This window comes from Aegilops tauschii, chromosome 1 (genome assembly GCF_002575655.3).
Source record: "Aegilops tauschii subsp. strangulata cultivar AL8/78 chromosome 1, Aet v6.0, whole genome shotgun sequence".
NCBI classification, from domain to species: Eukaryota; Viridiplantae; Streptophyta; class Magnoliopsida; order Poales; family Poaceae; genus Aegilops; species Aegilops tauschii.
This window is the reverse complement of record NC_053035.3, coordinates 296,507,621-296,526,015: the sequence shown is the minus strand read 5'-3', so window position 1 is coordinate 296,526,015 and position 18,395 is coordinate 296,507,621. Positions and strand designations below refer to the sequence as shown.

At 47.0% G+C, this 18,395-nt stretch overlaps 1 protein-coding gene across 3 annotated transcripts; it reads right to left on the bottom strand.

Moving 5' to 3' along the window:
* Nucleotides 1-3,453: 3,453 nt before the first annotated feature.
* LOC109744571 (protein NRT1/ PTR FAMILY 8.5) lies at nucleotides 3,454-11,552 on the bottom strand. Of its 3 annotated transcripts, XM_020303737.3 has the most exons (8): nucleotides 11,289-11,552; nucleotides 10,649-10,709; nucleotides 10,320-10,537; nucleotides 9,655-10,211; nucleotides 8,125-8,908; nucleotides 5,379-5,541; nucleotides 5,071-5,288; nucleotides 3,454-4,967 (listed from the first exon to the last, which is right to left on the bottom strand). In XM_020303737.3, exons 1-8 carry the CDS (start codon nucleotides 11,343-11,345, stop codon nucleotides 3,624-3,626), a joined length of 3,402 nt encoding a protein of 1,133 aa, XP_020159326.1. In that variant the 5' UTR covers nucleotides 11,346-11,552; the 3' UTR covers nucleotides 3,454-3,623. The 3 variants fall into 3 exon arrangements, with proteins under 3 accessions (XP_020159326.1, XP_040259851.1, XP_040259852.1); XM_040403918.3 differs by lacking the exons at nucleotides 3,454-4,967; nucleotides 5,071-5,288; nucleotides 5,379-5,541 and having other exon boundaries at nucleotides 8,011-8,908; nucleotides 11,050-11,481; XM_040403917.3 differs by lacking the exons at nucleotides 8,125-8,908; nucleotides 9,655-10,211; nucleotides 10,320-10,537; nucleotides 10,649-10,709; nucleotides 11,289-11,552 and adding an exon at nucleotides 5,683-5,959.
* Between the last annotated feature and the right edge of the window lie 6,843 nt (nucleotides 11,553-18,395).

Genomic DNA, 18,395 nt, shown 5'->3' with positions numbered 1-18,395 from the left:
CGGTGCCATGTTTCGAATCGATGGCGAACTCACAGGTGTAGGCGCCGCCGCCGAGCATTGCGTGCGTCAGATCGAAAACCCTAGGCGATCAGCGTCACCTCCTCCTCTTTCTTTTCCTCATTTCTCTTCTCTTTCCCCGAATCGACTGGTTTTGAAGCGTTGTCGACGGTGCCGAGGTGGGCTCGAGAGATTTTTTGTAAACTGCAGTTCGAACGTGGCAGCATTTTTGCGATACAACCCTTCAAAAGATCCATCTAGGGGTGGAAAGTGGTAGCGGATAATCCGAAATATCCGATATTCGTATTCGAGAAAATGCCTATTCGTATCCGGAACATCCGCATCCGAACCAAAATGGAAATGGAAATTATCCGTATCCGAATTTATTTAGCAAATAAAAAATAAAATACGGTATGAGATTTTGACACAAATATGGATATGGAAGTGAATATATCCGTATCCGAATAAGATTATGGGAGGTACTTTTCAAAATTGTAGCCCCAATATTCCAATTATCCAACTTAAAAGTCAAATAAGTGGTCAAATTTTACTCGTTTTATGATTACTCTTAGAAATTATTATGCATTACAGTAGTGTTTATTCATAAACCTATTTATCATTGATTTATTGTATGTCACAAGTTGAATACTTCATGTCACATAGCTATTGACTAATATACTTAAGCAATATGTCGCTATTATTTGTATCCATTCCGAATCAAGAAAACATCCGATACGTATCCGTATACGAATAACATCCGAGCCGCATCCGTATCCGATAACATCCGTATTCGCATTCGTATTCGTTTTGTAAATATGAAAACGGAAGTGGTAAGAGCACTATCCGATCCACATCCAATCCGTGTCCACCCCTAGATCCATCAGATTTAAAGAAGCCCCACCAACTAGATTTTTTGCAACAAAAAAAATCCTCGCACTCCCAGAGCTTCCTTCTTGCGGTCCCTCGAACGATGACGTGGCAACATATGGCGAGTAAGACGTCGCCAAGCTAGCAAAATACACACGAAAACGGCGGCGGTGACCGTATGTGCGCTCGTGGAACAAGTTTGTCAACCCGAATATTACACTTTCTGAATTCAGTGACTTTTTTGCACGCCACAAACAAGCTCAGTGCATGTTGATGAATTTTACTCAAGAAACTATGATTGCATTCATCCTAAGGACAAAGAACTGAAAATTCATTCATTCTAAGGACAAAGAACTGAAAATTATCCATCCATTGTTTTGCTAAAAAATAAAATTGCCTTAGACTAGCCACAATGGAGAGTAACATACACATGTCCCTAGACTATGTTACTACCTTCATAGTGGGTAGTAACATAAGTATGGTAACATGGACAGCTTCATTTATTAGGTTATAGACTCATATTGCATTGGGACATGTGATGTTACAGTAACTAGCTAAGTTACTACAAGTACCTCTCTCCTCATTAACTCATTGCCACATAAGCAAATTTGCTGAGTTGGACTCGATGTTACTGTTGAAGTTACTCCCACTGTGGCTAGTCTTACATATCTCCCAGCTTCCTCGCAAAAAAAAGAAGGGTCTGTCTAGGCCTTAGTCGACTGAGACTTCGCGAAGTCTCAGTCAGATGACATCATCTAACAATAGCCCAGCCCATTTTTAATTTCTCATTTAGTCTGATACTTTTCTAGTATTGTTGGGTCGGCCCTGCTATTGCGTCTAATGCCTTTGTCAGTTTCTCACGTTGCTCTGTGCCTTTAGGCCAGCGTTTTTTTGAGTCCATCGAGAGTTTCTAGAGATACTGCTCGTTCTGGCACACAGGCCGGGCCAGTAGTAAGTTTGCATGATTTTCCTTCCATCCGTTTTTTTGTTTAAGTTTAGTTTTTCTGTTTTTTCCTATTGTTTGTTAAACGCTCATTTCCTTTGAAAAAATAGTTATCAGCTCACTGTAAAAGGAAGCATTTTGTTTACATTTATCATGATATTTTGGAAAAATTGCTCGTTTATTCTTAAAATTATTCATCATGTGTTGGAAAAAATGTTCCTAAAAAACATCATGTATTTTGAAAATGTTCACGTGTGTTTTCAAAAAGAAAAACTCAAAATGCAACAACAAAATAAAATAAGCATAAAAAATATAAAATATGATGATGATGATAATAATAATAATAATAGTACTACTAGTAGTAGTAGTACTACTACTACTAATAATAATAGTAACAACAACAACAACCACCACCACAAGAACAACAGCAACAACATGCAGTTGTAGTCATGGCGACAATGTGTCTAGTGAAAAGATATGCAACTGCCCCCCTCCTGACAAAAAACATCACTGAGTTGCAGTCGCGTTGAAGACATGCAATTGCAGTCGGAGGAGACACTTGCAGTTGCGTGCCTAGTGGCAGACATGCAACTACCCCCTCCCCGACAAAAACACCACAAAGTTGCAGTCACGTTGAAGACATGCAATTGCAGTCGAGGGCAACACTTGCAGTTGCATGTGTAGAACAAGACATGCAATTGCGCCCCCCCCCCCCCCCCCCCGGACAAACCAACACTAAGTTGCAATCGTGTTGAAGACATGCAATTGCAGTCGGAGGAGACACTTGCAGTTGCGTGCCTAGTGGCAGTCATGCAACTACCCCCTCCCCGACAAAAAAACACCAGGGAGTTGCAGTCGCGTTGAAGACATGCAATTGCAGTCGAGGGCAACACTTGCAGTTGCGTTTGTAGTACAAAACATGCAATTGTCCCCCCCCCCCTCCCACAAAACAACACTAAGTTGTAATCGTGTTGAAGACAGGCAGTTGCAGTCGGAAGCGACACTTGCAGTTGCGTGCCTAGTGACAGACATGCAACTTTCCCCTCCGACAAAACACTAGTAAGTTGCAACTGAGCTGAAGACATGCACTTGCAGTCAGGGCGACACTTATAGTTGACCGGCAAGAACATACTTTTAAAATGGAAAAAAGAAAGGTAAGTTGCACGCGGATGACATACATATACAATAGCGTGTGGCTGATGCGCATGCAACTCCGTATGATCGATGGATGTGACCGATAACAATACTCTTGAAAAGAAAAGAAAAGGTTGCATATCGATAGTTGACATGTAATTACGCACAAAAACAAACCGTGTGGTAATATTTATGAAAAAACAAAAACTAATAGAAAACAAAAAAAGAAATGGGAAAAGGAAAAATGGGAGCAAAGCAGGTAAACAATCCAGAGCTAAAGCAGCAGGCAGCAACGACAAAAAAAGCAAAAAACAATGAAAAAGGCTGGCTGAACACCCGCCCAACACAAAAGCAACACACGCACGCTACAAAAAGGTCCAACAAAATAAGGAAACGGGCTGGTCGCCTTATACAGGCTGAAACAAAGACAAACACACCTAGCGTGAATCTTAAAGCGAACAAAACATCCAACGGCTAACTCGTCGACTGAGAGTCGACTGAGTTTTAGCAGCTCCGAAAAAAAAATCTCCCAGCTTGTTAACGTTAACGACACTCTCTGAACATGTACAAAACAAGAGTTATATCCGACGAGACTTCTACGGCGTGATGTGTCCAAGTTACATCATCATTCAGACATTCATCATAGTACGGAGCAGTGCATTAGCTAACTCGGTGCCGGCGGCTATGGCGAGTGGCGGAGGACTTGCTTGGGCGTGTACCGGGCGGCAAGCAGCAGGTAGAGCAGCAGGTTGCCGGCGCTGATGACGGCCCACAGCCAGAAGTAGTAGTCCAGGTGCCCCTCGTTGAGGTTGGCCGCCAGCCACCCGGGCCTCAACGCCGCCACCGCGGTCACCACCACCGAGTTGACGTAGAATCCCAGCGACAGCGCGAGGAAGGAGAAGGCGGAGCAGATGCTGCGCATCGACGCCGGCGCCTCCCCGTAGAAGAACTCCAGCTGCGCGATCCCGCAGAACACGTCCGACCCGGCCACCAGCACGAACTGCGGCACCTGCCACGCGATGCCCATCTTCCTGCCCGCGCCGGCCACGCGCAGCCGGCGGCTCTCCACCAGCGCCGCCGTCGCCATGGCCAGAACCACCAGGACCCTCCCCACGCCCATCCGCTGCAGCTGGGACAGCCCGGCGCTCCCGGCTTGGGCCCACCTCCGCGCGAGCGGCATGATGACGGCGTCGTGCAGAAGCACCCAGAGCAGCATGAACACCACCTCGATCGACACCATCGACGCCACCGGCACCTTCACCCTCCCGAGCAACTTGTTGTCCATGGTCATCCCCTGCTGGATGAAGGTGGTGGTCATCTGCCCCAGGGACGCCGCGTACAGCACGCACGTCACCCAGATGGGCACCATGCGCGCCAGGATCTTGACGGCCTCCACCTCGCTCACCGTGCACAGATTCCACGGGCCTTCGTGGCCGTCGCCGCCCTTCGCCGCGGCCTTGTCCAGACACCTGAGCCCTTTGGTGTGCGCCAGCTTCTGCAGGTCGTCGTCTTCCGCCACCTCGTGCAGGCCAAGGTCACCTTGACCCGCGGCTGCAGGCAGCCTGGTCTTCCTCTTCTTGACGGACGCCACCACCACCCTGAGTATGTCCCTGAGCGGGCTACCGGCGGGGAGCTGCACCCTGTACCAGGGCGTGCCGGCCAGGAAGCCCGCCGCCGCCAGGAGGAGGCAGAGCGCGGAGACGCCGAAGCCGAGCGCCCAGGACACGTTCTGCTGCAGCCACGACACGAGCGTCCCGGCGACGAAGATGCCGAGGTTGATGGCGCCGAAGAACCAGGTGAAGAAGGACTGCTTCCTCCGACTCTCCTCCGGGCTGCTGTCGTCGTACTGCTCCGCCCCGAACGGCAGGAGCGCCGACTTGACGCCCCCCGTGCCGATGGAGGTCAGGTACAGCGCCGCGAAGAAGACCGAGAACTGGGTCCGTGAGGCCGGCGGGCACGAGAGCCCCTGGCACGACGACGGCCGGAAGGGCGAGATCGCCGCGGACAGGGTGAGCAGCACGAGGCCCTGCATCCATCGATTGGCATTTCATTTTCCCATCAATCTCAACTACGACTTTTGCCTGACTGAATCACAAGTGAAGTGATGAAGATAAGAGGAGGATACTGACGGCGAGGTAGAAGAGGAGCGAGACGACGATGGTGTTGTACTTGCCCCAGCAGCTGTCGGCGAGGAAGGCGCCGAGGACGGGGACGATGAAGGTGGTCCCGTTCCAGGTGTCGACGTGGGCGGCGTTGAAGGCGGTGGTGCCATGGAGCACGGTGCCCAGGTAGATGACCAGGTTCAGTGCAACGCCGGAGAAGGCGATGCTCTCCAGCAACTCGAAGCCTGCACAGCACAGCACAGTCAGTCATCCAGCCACATGAATCTGTAAGGATGAACCAATGGAAATCGTCGTCGTCGTCGCCTGTCAATTACCCATAACAATGGCAGGCCCTGTCCAGGTGAAGGGGCGCGGTTTCCCCGCCACCGCCGTCATCTTCGCAGCAGCGGCCGGCGAGGAGGAGGAGGAGGAGGAGGAGGACGCGTGGCCGGACTCGAGCGCGGCCATCTCCTTGCCATTACCAGCAGAGGACGCCATCTGCAGGCCGCATCCAGATTCAGCGAGTAATGATCAACAGGGAGCAAAGACGGAAGGTTCTAATGACGGACGGACGGACGGACGGACAGGGCAGCGGAATGAAATGAATGAAACAGTAACTGAAATAGTAAACCGCGAGACCTGAATGGACGCAAATCTCCCGGAATTGATGAGCTCGGCGGATTTGGTCGAGCGCGGTGAAAGTCAAACTACAGGACGAGGGCAGAGCGTCATCCCGCTCGGCCTCGGTCAGCAGCCGGACAAGTACGTGCGGAGAGGATAAACGAGCTGGATCGAGTGGCCTCCCCCTCCGTCCTTGAACCAAACCCGCAGGCAGCGACACCACTGCACTGCACTGAAAACCCAAAAGATGTGCGGCGTACCTCGTCCGTCAGAGGCGGCCTTGGGCGTGCGGGCGGTGCGGGACCGTGAGCCTTGGCGCCATTCATGGTTGTTGGGGCAAAAGGTGGAGGGATAGGCGGCGGGTCATGTCACCTTCCCTTGCAACCAAAGACACCAAGACACCAAGGCAGCCCGGATTCGCCACGGAAGCCCCCGTTTCAAGTAGCTACGGCCTACCCAACTGTCCTTCAATGCCGCTCTCGCGATTGCTGATGTGCATGAGACGTGGGCGGCGAAAGTGATGTAGCACAAGATCGCTCTAGCTGCTGTTTCTCATTTTTCTTTGGCTTCAGAGTTAAGCTCAGAGTAGACCAGACACGCGCATTTGATAATGCATCCAGTTGTCACTAACATACTACTGCACTACTGACATTGCTACAAGATAACAGCGAGGAGAGGACTGGAAGGCATCCAGATTCAGACGAGCACCGCTTGCTGTTAGTTTATGACTTGGCTCTACTTCTCGTCAACTCTTCATCAGCCACTAGGCAGGCAGTTGCGACTTGCGACCACTTAATTAAGCTGCGGGATTAGCTCGATGCATGAGCTAAAACAAGCAGCCAATGACCCAACCTTGCGTCTGCGTCTGTCCGCGTCCACGGTACTGGTACTAGTCTATTGCCGATCCAGCTCAACTTGCAACTTGCCTGGCTACTTGGGTTTCCTGGAAACGCTGGCGACGGGCAACCTCGCCATGTGACTCTCATCAATCCCAACCAATTCCTCAACTACTGGTCTAGGCACATTGATTCAAGTGTGATCTGCAAATGTGTTGCTGCCTTCTGGTCAACAAGAACCGCTCGAGAGATGTATTGCTGGTTACACCAGAAAGTGCAGAAGAACGGTCCAGTCCCAGCATCGCTGTTTGTTCGCTACTATAGCTTACTGACTGAAGATGTCGTCGGTCCATGTACCAGATGATGATCAAGATGAACCATTTCTGTTCCATACGCGCTTCTATTCATATGAACACGGAAGACGAAGTTTCGGTGACATTTGCTACACCTAAGAAATGGGTCCAAAGGAGGAAGGACCCCTCACTTAACTGCCCCCTGTTACGTAGTACTAGTAGAAGTGAGACGTCTCCGCGAATAATAAACGCGGATAGTACACCAGCGGAATTACCGTGGGAATTCAGAGGCGGGTGGGCGGGGTTCGACGGCCTGCACTCCTGCCATTGAGTCAATGTTCAATTGAGCTCTTTTACGGTACCCTTGTACTCCATTTAGTGCGTTGGAGTACCATTAAAATCTGGCCATCCATCAGCAGGGGTAGTTCAGTTCTTGTATCAATATTTTTTGGGGGTAGAACTGGGCCTAATCTTCCCCATTGAAACGCAACGAGTATAGATCTGTCGCCGCGGAAAAGGAATTGCGATCACTGCAAGTTAGGTGCGATTTAATTCCAGGATGAACGTGTGTATGCATCACATGGCCATCAACGATGTGCAAACGGAATACATATATGATTAGTATATCGTTGTGTGGTTGCCGGTTGGCCGCCATAAGCCCGGAGAAGCCAGCCGGCGGGCGGCGGCGTTCCTGCAGGCTCACATAGCGCAGACCAAAGAGATGAACGTGCATGGCCTGGAGCCCATCCTGGCTGCGTCTGCTCAGTCCAGTCCACCGCGGTGGTGGCCTGAAGCCACTCCCCGGTCACCACAATTTGATCGTGATTTAAAGAATTAGGGTTCTTAGGATTTTTTTTTATAATTAGGGTTAGCCAAATCTGTTGCCCTCATGAGTAGCGTTACCTAGGTAACAGTGTTATATTTATTTTCTATTTGGTTTAATCACATCATTAAGTGAAAATCTCTTGATTACGATTTTACCCTTGAAATGGAGGTACTCTGTACATTTCTAGAGGTGGTACTCCTTAAGACTGTCATGGAGTACGGGTCAAGATTAACCATTAGATGGGCGCAAATGGACGGCTCATACTTATTCTGGGGTACCATTTGCTACACCTTACTCAGATAAAAAGAACAAAGAGGGTACGCAGCTGTAAACAGAGCTAGCTTTGTTTCATTTGTGTTCCAAAGGCACCTTTTATGCAAATGAACACAACTTCAGGAATTTCGGCGATATTTAATTACGTCAAAGTGGTTTTGTAGACGGTGCATATACAACAAAGAGGATAACCGACAGCAAACCATGTTCACCGGAGCTCGACTTTCTTCACCGTATAATTCTTCGCGAACGCCGTGTACACAACAAAGTTCACCGCGCCGATCCCCGCCCACAGCCAGAAGTAGTAGTCGAGATGCCCGTCGTTCAAGTCGGCGGGAAGCCAGCCCTGCCCGCCCCCGCTCTTCGACAGAGCAGCGATGGCCGAGATGATCATCGAGTTCAGGTAGTAACCAAGCGACATTGCAAGGAACGAGAATGCCGAGCACAGGCTCCGCATCGACATGGGGGCCTCCGAGTAGAAGAACTCGAGCTGAGCTATGCCGCAGAACACGTCGGAGCAGGCGATGAGCATGAACTGGGGGAGCTGCCATGCTATGCTCAGGTTGTGGCCGGCCGCGACGCTGCGCAGCCTCCACATTTCAACCAGCGCGGCCGCGGCCACCGCAGGGACCGCTAGGAACCGGCCGACGCCCATCCGCTGCAGCTGCGTGAGCCCGGCGACGTTTCCGGTGTATCGTCTGGCTACTGGGATCACAATGGTGTCCTGGATCACGACAAAGATCATCATGAAGACCACCGAGGCAGAGTTCATGGAAGCAGGAGGGACGGAGAAGGATCCAATCTTTGTGTTCATTTTGTTCCCCTGTTGGATGAAGGTGGTGGCTGTTTGGCACATGGAAGCTGCGTAGAACACGCTGGTGAACCATATTGGAAGCATCCGAACAAGAATCTTCACTTCCTCCACCTGAGTTACAGTGCATAGCATCCATGGACGCCCAGAAAGGCTCTCCTTTATCTCCTGGTCCCCTAAGACTACAGCAGCCTTATCTAAGCACCTGAAAGGATTGAAATGTCAAAGTGCAGAATACATATTCGACTAAAAGGTAACAAGAATAACTCAAATTGCAAAACACAATCTTCACCACCAGTCCATGATTGTAACTAAAGCATTACAGAAACTAAAGTTGTGGTTTTAGGCTGTATTACGCATGCAAAAAATCTAATGTTTTTTTGGTGTGGAAAGGAGGGTAACACCCGGCCTCTGCATATTGCAATGCACACAGCCACACAAAATTCTAATGTTTGATCATAACATAACATGACTCACATCCACAATATTGCGAGACATTTAATTCTATCTGGTAGATGAGATGGGGCTAATTAGGAGTGATATATTTCATGCCAAATTGTTCTGACTAATTACAATTGGGGGTTGTGGTTGACGAAGAGTACGATATAAGGGCAAATTGAGCTTTATTTCTCTTTGAGATTCACATGAACAAATCAAGGCTACATGACAATGTAACTTTTTAATACAAAGATCTTTTCTAATAGCTCTAACAACATCATTCATTATAAGAAAATGAACATAAAAGCCGCTAGTAATTTCATAAATATTTGTTGACCCTGTTTTCGTAAAATAATGTTAAGGGGGATATTACACCTTCCAGATGTCTATTTGTAGCTAGTGGGGAATTCTAGAAAACATGTGAGGTAAGTTTCTTTTGTTAAAACAGACAAATTTAAACTAACTTGTCCAGCTAGGCTAGCAGACTTGGATTCCATCATGTGATAAACATACCTGAATCCTTCAGTATGTGCCAATTTGTTTGGTGCTTCATTGGTTAAGTCAGCATCATTTCCATCAAACAATATTGAGCTATCAGCAGGAACCTCCACTTTTCTCTTTTTAAATGATGCAACAAACACCGCTACAAGACTTTTAAGTGGGCTTCCAGTAGGAAGTTGAACCCTGTAGATTGGTGTTCCTGCCAAGAAGGCAACTGTGGCGATAATGAGGCATATCGATGAGATGCCAAATCCAAGAGACCAAGCAACATTTTGCTGTATCCATACAACAACTGTCCCCGAGATGAAGACGCCAAGGTTAATGGCAATGAAGAACCAGCTAAAGAAAGCCTGCTTCTTTTTACTCTGTTCAAGGTTTGAATCATCATACTGATCAGCTCCAAGTGGGAGCAAAGCTGATTTAACCCCTCCAGTCCCAACCGAGACAAGGTATAGTGCAGTAAAGAAGACAAAATTCTGAAACCCTGTGGCAGGAGGGCATGAAGTTCCTTCACATGCGGCGGGTTGTAAAGATGGAATGATCGCCGAAGCAGTTATGATGAGCAACCCCTATTTGTTGACAGACAAATTTAGGAGTTAAGAAATCACACATGATGACTGCAACAAAATGGGCATAAAAGAGAGCAAGTTCTGAAGTAATAGAATGCATGTACTTACAGTAAGATAGAATATTATGGAGATGGCCACGGTCTTGTACTTCCCCCAGTATGTATCAGCAAGAAATGCTCCGAGGACGGGCGTGAGGAACGTGGTGCCGTTCCATGTATCGACATTCGCGGCATTTGAAGCCGTAGTTCCATGAAGGACCTTCCCAAGATATACTACCAAGTTGAGGGCAATACCAGCGTAGGCAATGCTCTCCAAGAACTCAAACGCTGCAGCGAAAAGGAGTGTTAATTTTGTTGCAACATCAGAAAATGTTCATCACATAGTAGGTTTGTTTGCATTCATGAGACTGGCAGGAAGAAATATGAGGAGGAGCCGACCCAAGATAATAGCAGGAGCCTTCCAGTTGAAGGGTTTGTGGTTGTGATCTGCTGACGAGACCTGTATGCATGGAGAAACATATGAACCAAGTTAAAGGTGACCAAATTGTGGATTTGAAATGAGGAAAAAATATGGTTGACCAATTTAGGGAGCTGGGATGAGAGCTGAGAGATTTAGTTTGAGGCGGATAGCAAGTGTCCAAGCGTCAGTGCAGAGGAGTGGCAAGCAGGAGTGCGAATCTAAGTTGGAATTTGGATGTAATTTAAGTGAGCCGACATCGGAATGTGCGCGCTGCTTGCTGCTACAAGCAAGCGAGCGAGCGGCTGAGAGATCTAACAGGATGAGCGTCGTGTACATACAGTCTACAATGAGAGTAGTACTAAAATTGAGCAACACCAACCCTATCTGACAAAACCGGTGCTGAATCTGAACCCCGTGGCGTGGCCATGAATCCGAGGAGTCTGGTCTCAATCTCTCACTGCTTGCGACGCGAGAGATGCTGCTGGTGGTGGTAGAAGAAGATTTCTGATGTAGTAGAGCCGCCGAGCCAGAGCCAGAGCCAGAGCAGAGAAATAAATGGGTGGCGGGTAGGCGGGCGTTTTTGGGGAATGGGCTTTTCCGGTGGGGAAGGCGGGTTACCTGGTTGGGGTTGTGCTGGTGGGAGAGGAGGGGCGCCTCTCCGGCCTCCGCGTCCATGGCGTGCCGGTGCCGCTGCCGGCCGTGGGTGCCGACGGAGGCTGGCCGGAGCGGGGCTCCCTCCGACTCTCTCGCCTTCCCCCGGGTCCGCTCCGCTCCCTCCCGTTCCAGCCTCCCAGCTACTTGGTGGTCGTCCTTGGCACGTAGCCGCCAGTACCAACGACTTTTATTTCTTCTATCTACTCTCCTGCCTCAACTACTAGTACTACTGTTAAGCAGCATCAGGGCACGTGTGTGTTCCCATCCCGCTCGCTCTCATCGAACTGTGGCTTCATTATTTGCGTGCGCCGTGTTTACCGCGCGTTGCGTATTTTAATTATCTCCGTCGCTTTCTATTCAGACCCACCCAACTCCATTCATTTCCTCATGTCCTCGAGCTCTAAGTATACTACTGCTGTAGACAGCGAAACCGGATCTTCCCTGATTCCCTCTGTAGCAGTAGCACCGGCGACTTTATTCCACCCGTGTTGAGCATGTCCTTTATTTATTTCTCCCTGAGAAAAATAAATAAATTATCAGGTGTTCGTCCCTGCCCTGTCCAGTTCGTCGAAGCTTGTTTTTCCCTTTTTTTCGTTTCTTTGATTTGATTGAAGTGTGTGTGGGGCATGACTTCATTCGCTGTCTTGCGGGCTGTCCATCTATCCACATCCAACTGCGCCATTCACTTGTTTTTCTAAACTTCAGGCTTAAGCTCATCTCCACAAATCAAATCAAACCAGACGATGTGATTTTTTGATGAAGTACATCATTCACCAGTTTTCTCAACTGGTTCATCGACCCAACTACAGGAATTCTTATTACTGAAACTAAACCGTGCTAGCTCATGTGCCGCACGATTCGCTTCTCATCCCAAAGGCCAAATTCTTTGCGTGATTGACAATCCAAGGAAGGATTCGGATGGCGGATATGCTGGCAAGCGCACTAGGATAAATTGTGGCCTCTGCCCGCTATGTAGAAGGGAGCCGGAAACATCATCTCACTTGCTATACGAATGACGCTACACTTTGAGGCTTTGGGATTTGGTCCGGGATTGGCTCCAACTAGTGCACCTTGACACCATCGTTTGGGCTATGGAAAGGTCCATAAAAGATTGGTGGATCAAAATTTCTGGAAGGAACATCCCAAACAGGAGTGCGATGGCTTCCATCACTCATGTGTTGGACCATTTGGAATGAGAGGAATGCAAGGGTCTTCCGGCACAAATCCGGCCCTACAACGATTCTCATGGAGGAGATTAAGAAAGAAGTAATGGGTCATCACGGGTGCAAAGCGATTGGGTGAACTAATGTCGGGACAGTAGCTTTACTAGTGTTGGAGCTTTTGCGTCTTGTTGTAACCCCAACTCTATTTCTCCCTTAATTAATGGATGAGGCTAATCTTATGCCTTCGTTTCAAAAAAATCGCTTCCCATAAGCAATGTGTTAGGGCATATTTCTCCCTAAATGGTTTTGGTGAATGATGACAATGTGTTTGCGGACTAATCGTGTGCATTGAGCATTTCAGACTATCAAGCATATGGCACAAGACGATTCGTACCCCTCGGAGTTTCAAGTGAAGACGGTTTCTTTCCTTTGGTTCGTTTTGGTGGATTTGAGTCGTAGGGAAAACCATACTATCAAGAGGGGGGTCCGTTTCGGAAAGGTTCGGTTGGAATCAACACGTACACACTCATATTTGCACCCATCGCCTCTTCCCGCTTCATTGGAGTTGTCCTTCGTTTGTGCCGAAGAAGGGGTGGAGAGCTACAAGAGGTAGTACCGCGGGCAGCAGCGGTAGTACCGCTGCTACTCCCGCTCGTACTACCGCTTGTTGTTGGGGCCTTGATTTTTTCGTGTCGGGTTTTACGATAGTGCCTCAGGGTCTCCACCGTGCTACCTGTTCGCCCCTAGAAAATAGGTGGTAGTAGCAGCGGTAGTACCGCCTATAGGCGGTAGTACCGCCCCTACTACCGCGGCTACCACCACCCGTTGCTCTGTTCTCTCCCCTGCTCTTCTAATCTCCTGTGCGTCCTGTAAGGAGCAGTAGTACCGCTCCCAGAACGGTAGTACCGCTTGCTTGCGGGCTGAGAGGTGCATAACCGTTGGATTTGTCCCCCACTATAAGAGGGGATCTTCTTCCCCCAAGAAGACTGACCTCTTCCTCCCCCAAACTCCATTGTGTTGGGGAACGCAGTATTTAAAAAAAATCCTACGATCACGCAAGATCTATCTAGGTGATGCATAGCAACAAGACGGGAGAGTATGTCCACGTACCCTCGTAGACCGAAAGCTGAAGCATTTAGTAACGCGGTTGATGTAGTCGAACGTCTTCGCGATTCAACCGATCCAAGTACCGAACGTACGACACCTCCGTGTTCAACACACGTTCAGCACGATGATGTCCCTCGAGCTCTTGATCCAGTTGAGGACGAGGGAGAGTTCCGTCAGCACAACGGCGTGGCGACGGTGATGATGAAGTTACCGGTGCACGGCTTTGCCTAAGCACTACGACAATATGACCGAGGTGTGTAACTGTGGAGGGGGCACCGCACACGGCTAAAAGAAGACTTGGTGTCTCTATGGGGTGGCCCCCTCCCACGTATATAAAGGAGGGGGAGGAAGAGGCCGGCCAAGGGGGGCGCACGCCATAGAGAGGGAGAAGGAAAGAGGGGGGCGCCGCCCCCTCCCTAGTTGGAGTCCCCTTCCTTTCCAAGAGGGGGAGAGAGGGAAGGAGGAAGAGAGGGAGAAGGAAAGAGGGGGGCGCCGCCCCCTCCCTAGTCCAATTCGGACTTGCCATGGGGGGGATGCTGCCTCCCCTTGTGGCCCTTTCTCTCCTTTCCACTAAAGCCCATTAAGGCCCAATACTTCCCCGGGGGGTTCCGGTAACCTCCCGGTACTCCGAAACTTATCTGATACTTCCCGAAACCATTCCGGTGTCCGAATGTAACCTTCCAATATATGAATCTTTACCTCTCAACCATTTCGAGAATCCTCGTCACGTCCGTGACCTCATCCGGTACTCTGAACAAACTTCGGTCATCAAATCACATAACTCATAATACAAATCGTCATCGAACGTTAAGCGTGCGGACCCTACGGGTTCGAGAACTATGTAGACATGACCGAGACACATCTCTGGTCAATAACCAATAGCGGAACCTGGATGCTCATATTGGCTCCTACATATTCTACGAAGATCTTTATCAGTCAAACCGCATAACAACATACGTTGTTCCCTTTGTCATCGGTACGTTACTTGCCCAAGATTCGATCGTCGGTATCATCATACCTAGTTCAATCTCGTTACCGGCAAGTCTCTTTACTCATTCCGTAATGCATTATCCCGCAACTAACTCATTAGTCACATTGCTTGCAAGGCTTATAGTGATGTGCATTACCGAGAGGGCCCAGAGATACCTCTCCAATACACGGAGTGACAAATCCTATTCTTGATCTATGCCAACCCAACAAACACCTTCAGAGACACCTGTAGAGCATCTTTATAATCACCCAGTTACGTTGTGACGTTTGATAGCACACAAGGTGTTCCTCTAGTATTCGGGAGTTGCATAATCTCATAGTCAGAGGAACATGTATAAGTCATGAAGAAAGCAATAGCAATAAAACAAAACGATCATTATGCTAAGCTAACGGATGGGTCTTGTCCATCACATCATTCTCTAATGATGTGATCCCTTTCATCAAATGACAACACATGTCCATGGCTAGGAAACTTAACCATCTTTGATTAACGAGCTAGTCAAGTAGAGGCATACTAGGGACACTCTGTTTGTCTATGTATTCACACATGTACTAAGTTTCTGGTTAATACAATTCTAGCATGAATAATAAACATTTATCATGATATAAGGAAATGTAAATAACAACTTTATTATTGCCTCTAGGGCATATTTCCTTCAGTCTCCCACTTGCACTAGAGTCAATAATCTAGATTACATCATCATGTGATTTAACACCAATAGTTCACATCTTTATGTGATTAGTTCACATCTCCATGTGACTAATACCCAAAGGGTTTACTAGAGTCAATAATCTAGTTCACATCGCTATGTGATTAACACTCGAAGAGTGATCATGTTTTTGCTTGTGAGAGAAGTTTAGTCAACGGGTCTGCCACATTCAGAGCCGTATGTATTTTGCAAATTTTCTATGTCTACAATGCTGTGCACGGAGCTACTCTAGCTAATCGCTCCCACTTTCAATATGTATCCAGATTGAGACTTAGAGTCATCTGGATCAGTGTCAAAGCTTGCATCGACGTAACCCTTTACGATGAATTTTTTGTCACCTCCATAACCGAGAAACATGTCCTTATTCCACTACGGATAATTTTGACCGCTGTCCAGTGATCCACTCCCGGATCACTATTGTACCCTGTTGCCAAACTCATGGTGAGGTACACAATAGGTTTGGTACACAGCATAGCATGCTTTATAGAACCTTTGACTGAGGCATAGGGAATGACTTTTCATTCTCTTTCTATTTTCTGCCATGGTCGGGTTTTGAGTCTTTACTCAACTTCACACCTTACAACTCAGGCAAGAACTCCTTCTTTGCCTGGTCCATTTTGAACTCCTTCAAAATCTTATCAAGGTATGTACTCATCGAAAGTCTTATCAAGCGTCTTGATCTATCTTTATAGATCTTGATGCCCAATATGTAAGTAGCTTCACTGAGGTCTTTCATTGAAAAAAATTATTCAAGTACCCTTTTATGCTATCCAGAAATCCTATATCATTTCGGATCAACAATATGTCATCCACATATAATATCAGAAATGCTACAGAGCTCCCACTCACTTTTTTGTAAATACAGGCTTCTCCAAAAGTCTGTATAAAACCATATACTTTGATCACACTATCAAAGCATATATTCCAACTCTGAGAGGCTTGCACCAGTCCATAAATGGATCATTGGAGCTTGCACACTTTGTTAGCACCTTTAGGATCAACAAAACCTTCTGGTTGCATCATATACAACTCTTCTTTAAGATAGCCATTAAGGAATGCAGTTTTGACATCCATTTGCCAAATTTCATAATCATAAAATGCGGCATTTTCTAACATGATTCGGACATACTTAAGCATCGCTACGCGTGAGGAAGTCTCATCGTAGTCAACTCCTTGAACTTGTCGAAAACCTTTCGCAACAAGTCGAGCTTTGTAGACAGTAACATTACCATCAGCGTAAGTCTTCTTCTTGAAAATCCATTTATTCTCTATGGCTTTCCGATCATCGGGCAAGTCAACCAAAGTCCACACTTTGTTCTCATACATGGATCCCATCTCAGATTTCATGGCCTCAAGCCACTTCGCGGAATCTAGGCTCATCATCACTTCCTTATAGTTCATAGGTTCATCATGGTCTAGTAACATGACTTCCAGAACAGGATACCGTACCACTCTGGTGCGGACCTTACTTTGGTTGACCTACGAGGTTCGGTAGTGACTTGATCTGAAGTTTCATGATCATCATCATTAACTTCCTCACTAATTGGTGTAGGCATCACTGGAACTAATTTATGTGATGAACTACTTCCCAATTCGGGAGAAGGTACAATTACCTCATCAAGTTCTACTTTCCTCCCACTCACTTATTTTGAGAGAAACTCCTTCTCTAGAAAGGATCCATTCTTAGCAACGAATATCTTGCCTTCGGATCTGTGATAGAAGGTGTACCCAACAGTCTCCTTTGGGTATCCTATGAAGACACATTTCTCCGATTTGGGTTCGAGCTTATCAGGTTGAGGCTTTTTCACATAAGCATCGCAGCCCCAAACTTTAAGAAACGACAGCTTAGGTTTCTTGCCAAACCACAGTCCATATGGTGTCATCTCAACGGATTTAGATGGTGCCCTATTTAACGTGAATGCAGTTGTCTCTAATGCATAACCCCAAAACGATAGTGGTAAATCAGAAGAGACATCATAGATCGCACCATATCTAATAAAGTATGTTTACGATGTTCAGACACACCATTACGCTGTGGTGTTCCAGGTGGCATGAGTTGTGAAACTATCCCACATTGTTTTTAAATGAAGGCCAAACTCGTAACTCAAATCTTTGCCTCCGCGATTAGATCGTAGAAACTTTATTTTCTTGTTACGATGATTCTCAACTTCACTCTGAATTTCTTTAAATTTTCAAATGTTTCAGACTTGTGTTTCATTAAGTAGATATACCCATATATGCTTAAATCATCTGTGAAGGTCAGAAAATAACGATACCTGCCGCGAGCCTCAACACTCATCGGACCGCATACATCAGTATGTATTATTTCTAATAAGTCAGTGGCTCGCTCCATTGTTCCGGAGAATGGAGTCTTAGTCATCTTGCCCATGAGGCATGGTTTGCAAGCACCAAGTGATTCTAAAAGCCCATCAACATGGAGTTTATTCATGCGCTTTACACCAATATGACCTAAACGGCAGTGCCACAAATAAGTTGCACTATCATTATTAACTTTGCATCTTTTGGCATCAATATTATGTGTATCACTGTGATCGAGATTCAGTAAACCATTTACATTGGATGTAAGACCATAGAAGGTATTATTCATGTAAACAGAACAACAATTATTCTCTGACTTAAATAAATAACCGTATTGCAATAAACATGATCCAATCATATTTATGCTCAACGCAAACACCAAATAACATTTATTTAGTTCCAATACTAACCCCAAAGGTAGAGGGAGTATGCGATGGTGATCTTATCAACCTTGGAATCATTTCGAACACACATCGTCACCTCGCCCTTAACTAGTCTTTGTTCATTTTGTAATTCCTATTTCGAGTTACTAATCATAGCAACTGAATCGGTATCAAATACCCAGGGGCTACTATGAACACTACTAAAGTACACATCAATAACATGTATATCATGAAGGAAATATGCCCTAGAGGCAATAATAAATTTGTTATTTATATTTCCTTATATCATGAAAAATGTTTATTATTCATGCTAGAATTGTATTAACCGGAAACTTAGTACATGTGTGAATACACAGACAAACAGAGTGTCCCTAGTATGCCTCTACTTGACTAGCTCGT

Coding starts and splice junctions, on each gene's coding strand:
- LOC109744571 (XM_020303737.3), bottom strand. CDS start 11,345: ATGGACGCGGAGGCCGGAGAGGCGCCCCTCCTCTCCCACCAGCACAAC. Junction 8,909..9,654: donor GCACATACTGAAGGATTCAG/GTATGTTTATCA, acceptor CAATCCTTTCAG/GTGCTTAGATAAGGCTGCTG. Junction 5,289..5,378: donor AGGGCCTGCCATTGTTATGG/GTAATTGACAGG, acceptor TGTGCTGTGCAG/GCTTCGAGTTGCTGGAGAGC.